The sequence below is a fragment of the Arachis ipaensis genome, chromosome B03 (genome assembly GCF_000816755.2).
Source record: "Arachis ipaensis cultivar K30076 chromosome B03, Araip1.1, whole genome shotgun sequence".
Taxonomy (NCBI): domain Eukaryota; kingdom Viridiplantae; phylum Streptophyta; class Magnoliopsida; order Fabales; family Fabaceae; genus Arachis; species Arachis ipaensis.
This window is the reverse complement of record NC_029787.2, coordinates 102,175,172-102,178,735: the sequence shown is the minus strand read 5'-3', so window position 1 is coordinate 102,178,735 and position 3,564 is coordinate 102,175,172. Positions and strand designations below refer to the sequence as shown.

Below are 3,564 nucleotides of genomic sequence, written 5' to 3'. Positions count from 1 at the left end.
CCTTTTAAACCTTGTCTGTTGACCACATATTCATTTTTCTCTTGGTGAAAAACTTATTACTCTTCCATTAAAGTTGCTTTTAGTACCTATTATCAAAGGATGACCACTGCTCTCGTAATGCAACAAGTGAGGAGAGCATCAATCGTCAAAAAAGGTAATTAAAACTAAATTATTTGCCCATTTTGATTTCAAAAATTATGTTCCTCTCTATTGTGTTGTTATTAATATTATTTTCTTCATGTATAATGCCTTCTGAAAATGGCACCTCCTTTGAGAAAGACTTCTGGTAGACTTGTAGGAAAAAAGAAACCCAATTTGAATTACTCAAGCCGCCGGATAAAGAGAAGACTTGAACCAATTACAGTGTCAATATTTTTAAATAGTGATGACGAGGATGACACATCAAATGCAATCGATGGCAACCTTGACGGATTGGAGGTCTCTCAGAAAAATGAAGAGGAAAATGAAAGCAACTCGACTAGTGATAAAGCAGTAAGTAAATCCTCTTCGGAAGATAATGATGTTAATGCCCTTAGCCTCAGTGGTCAACTTGCTTCTTAGGTACTTTTATATATTCTCACATCCTCCATATTAAAAATAGCATTATCTGGAAGAACTTGAATGATGATGATGTCTCTCATGCTGATTTTTAATCTCATTAATTACCTTTGTCCTCATTTCACTTCTTGCATTAAGTCACTGCGGCTCCTACCATTTCTTTGATTGTGCCTAGCACTAAAAATTTAATGGCTGCCACATCTGACAAGCCTACACCTAAAGCTAATGCTAATAAGGTATAACATGTCATTTAGCCTGATCATTAGTATCTCTTTCTTGTTTTTTTTATATATGTTGACACCTTCTTTTGCGTTTTTTGTTTAGCTTCAAAATTCTGAAATCTTCCCGAGTGAGCTGTCAGAAAAATAAATACAAATTATTTCCATTCATGCTCAAACCCCTAATGTAGTGAATGATTTGTTGGCTAACTTAGAAAGTCTGAATGAAGTATATGCATGTAGTATGGATACACAGAAGGCCATAGTTGAGTCTTGTTCGACCATTCTAAGTCACCTTCCAACAGAGCAACTCCATACTACACCTCCCACAACCAAGACTGCCGAGAAATCCATCCTGCTCCCATTGGCCTAACAACTTGGTGTCATTCTATCCAAACCTGTTTTGACACTTACCACCGATCCGTACTTTAAGGCTCAGCTTTATGATATTCTTCAAACTTTTTCAATTATACTACATCCTGAGACTATTGATCCTTTGTTGGCTCATTTGCGAAAGGTTTATGAGGACCTTTATGCCAAATTTTTGGATTCTCAAGCAGTTATCTCATCATATCAACAATCAACTAAAGCTCTTTCTAAGTTGAAACAAGACATGTCCTCTTTTGGGATTGCCAAAACTACCCTGGCTGCTCATATTGCAAAAGCTAAAGTCGGGCTCATGGGTTATCTGAGGAGATTCGAGACTTGGAACAACAGCTGACTGTCAAGAGAGAAGCAAAAAATAGGCTGGATGCTGCTTTGATAAAGAATGAGGGTCAATTTGCCAAAGCAAGTAGCATGCTTGACAGTAGCAATGCATCTTTACAGTCACTTGAAGAGAAGATGCTTTCCTCACATGAAGCTGCAAAAGAAGCCAGAAACTTCCAAACCGCTCTCCAAACTGAAGTTACTCGCTTAAAGGAGATCTTTGAAGCTTAGTCTTGTATTTTTTATGTGAACCTCTATCATTTTAATATGTCCCTGCAATCTTCACTTTTTCAACTTTTAGAGTTTTGTTTATTACTTGCTTTTGTATACACTCTATCCTTATTTTGAAGACTAGTCAACACTTGCTATTTTTTTTTTGGAAGTTATTATATTACTTCACACTAAACCAATTATTAATATTACAGTGACCACTTTTGTATTTTATTTGGGATGACCTCCATATCTGTGCATGTCAGGTTGCACTGGTCCATGCCATCTTGTGTGCATTCGTCTCAAGTGCTGTAAAATTAAATCAAATGTGCATTTATTGACATGTGATGCGTGAGCATCTTTCCTATCTTTTTCTAATGAGTTTGCATTCAAATTGTTGAGTTTAATCAAGAATTAATTATCTTTTAGCCAATATGGATGCTAATTTAAGTTGTGTGCAACTCTATTTATTTCAGGTAGAATTTGGATGGATTTAATGGAGTTTCTGTAGAAAAAGAGAAGGAAGCGAATGATGCTGTCAATCCTGACCTCTCTGCACTCTAACCTGAATAACTCAAGCTACAGAGATCCAATTGACATGATTCTAGTGGTGTTAGAAATCTAACTTCCAGAGCTTTCCAACAATATATGATAGTCCATACTTCTTCTCCATCAATTCTGCAAGGGTGGCGCCTAACTTGAGGTTTCTCAAGTTAGGCGCCAGGACAAAGGGAAAGCATGAAAAGGAGGCTGCCATTTCTCAAGTTAGGCGCCAAACACAACATCAACATGCATAAGTGGTTCGGCTCTCTTCAAGTTAGGCGCAATCCTCCCTCAAGTTAGGTGCAGCAACACGCAAAACACTCCAAATTGGTGCTGCCTCCCCCACGCCTAACTTGAGATTTCTCAAGTTAAGCGCCACTCCAAGAGAAGGCAATGGTCCCCACGTCCATCAAGGAATGCTTCGAAGATCTCTATTGATTTTTGATTAAAATTTATTTCATTTTAAAATAGGAAAAGATATTATTTAGTTTTAAGAAATATAATTTACATTAATTAGGATTAGATATAAAAGGGAAAAGAATCAGCCCTTCGGGAACCTCTCTTCTCTCTTATCTCATTCCACAATTTACAGTTTTTCTGAATTCTAGTTTTCTCTCTGAACCATTAGCAACTAAACCTCCACTGTTAAGGTTAGGAGCTCTGTCTATTGTATGGATTGATACTGTTACTTTTCTATTTTAATTTACTGATTTCTATTTCAAGAATTATTTTCGTTCTTTATCTTATAAATTTGGGTGGAACGAAAGTATGACCCTTGTTCTAATTGAGTTCTTGTATAACTTGAAAAAGCTCTTTACTTGAACAACAGCTTAAAAATAATTTCTCCTAAATTTCTAATTATCTGGACTTAATGGGATACGTGACATATAATCCTCTCATATTTGGGTAATTAGGGTTTCTGTGGCATAAAAACTAGAATTGAACTTCACCCTCTAATTGGAATTAAGTGACCAAGGAATTGGCGGAGAATTAAGCGACCAAGGAATTGGAACTTCACCCTCTAATTTCATTGAACTTCATTGTTGCGTTTTTGGCTTTGGCATCATCTTTTGCTTCTACCTATGATCCCAGCCCTCTTCAAGACTTTTCTGTGGCAGTTAATGATTCCAAATCTGTTGGTATGTAATTAATGCATAATCTAGCTCATGATCATTTACTCGAAAAACAAAACACTTCTTTACAATTTAAAAATTCCTAATCAATTTTCAACTATCCAAATAATTGGTCTAAATTGTCTCTATAGGACCAAGTGACCCTAACACATCAACAGTTTGTCGTTTATAAAAACTGCTTAGACTAATTACTT

General features: G+C 36.1%; 1 protein-coding gene across 1 annotated transcript in view; it reads left to right on the top strand.

Annotated features, from left to right (window-relative positions):
* Nucleotides 259-3,564, top strand: part of LOC107633459 (germin-like protein subfamily 1 member 17) — a 4,271-nt gene continuing 965 nt past the window's right edge. The window contains exons 1-4 of the mRNA XM_016337085.1: nt 259-544; nt 697-794; nt 1,494-1,682; nt 3,241-3,380. Coding sequence (XP_016192571.1) covers nt 259-544; nt 697-794; nt 1,494-1,682; nt 3,241-3,380 — 713 coding nt within the window. The remainder of the gene's footprint in view (nt 545-696; nt 795-1,493; nt 1,683-3,240; nt 3,381-3,564) is intronic.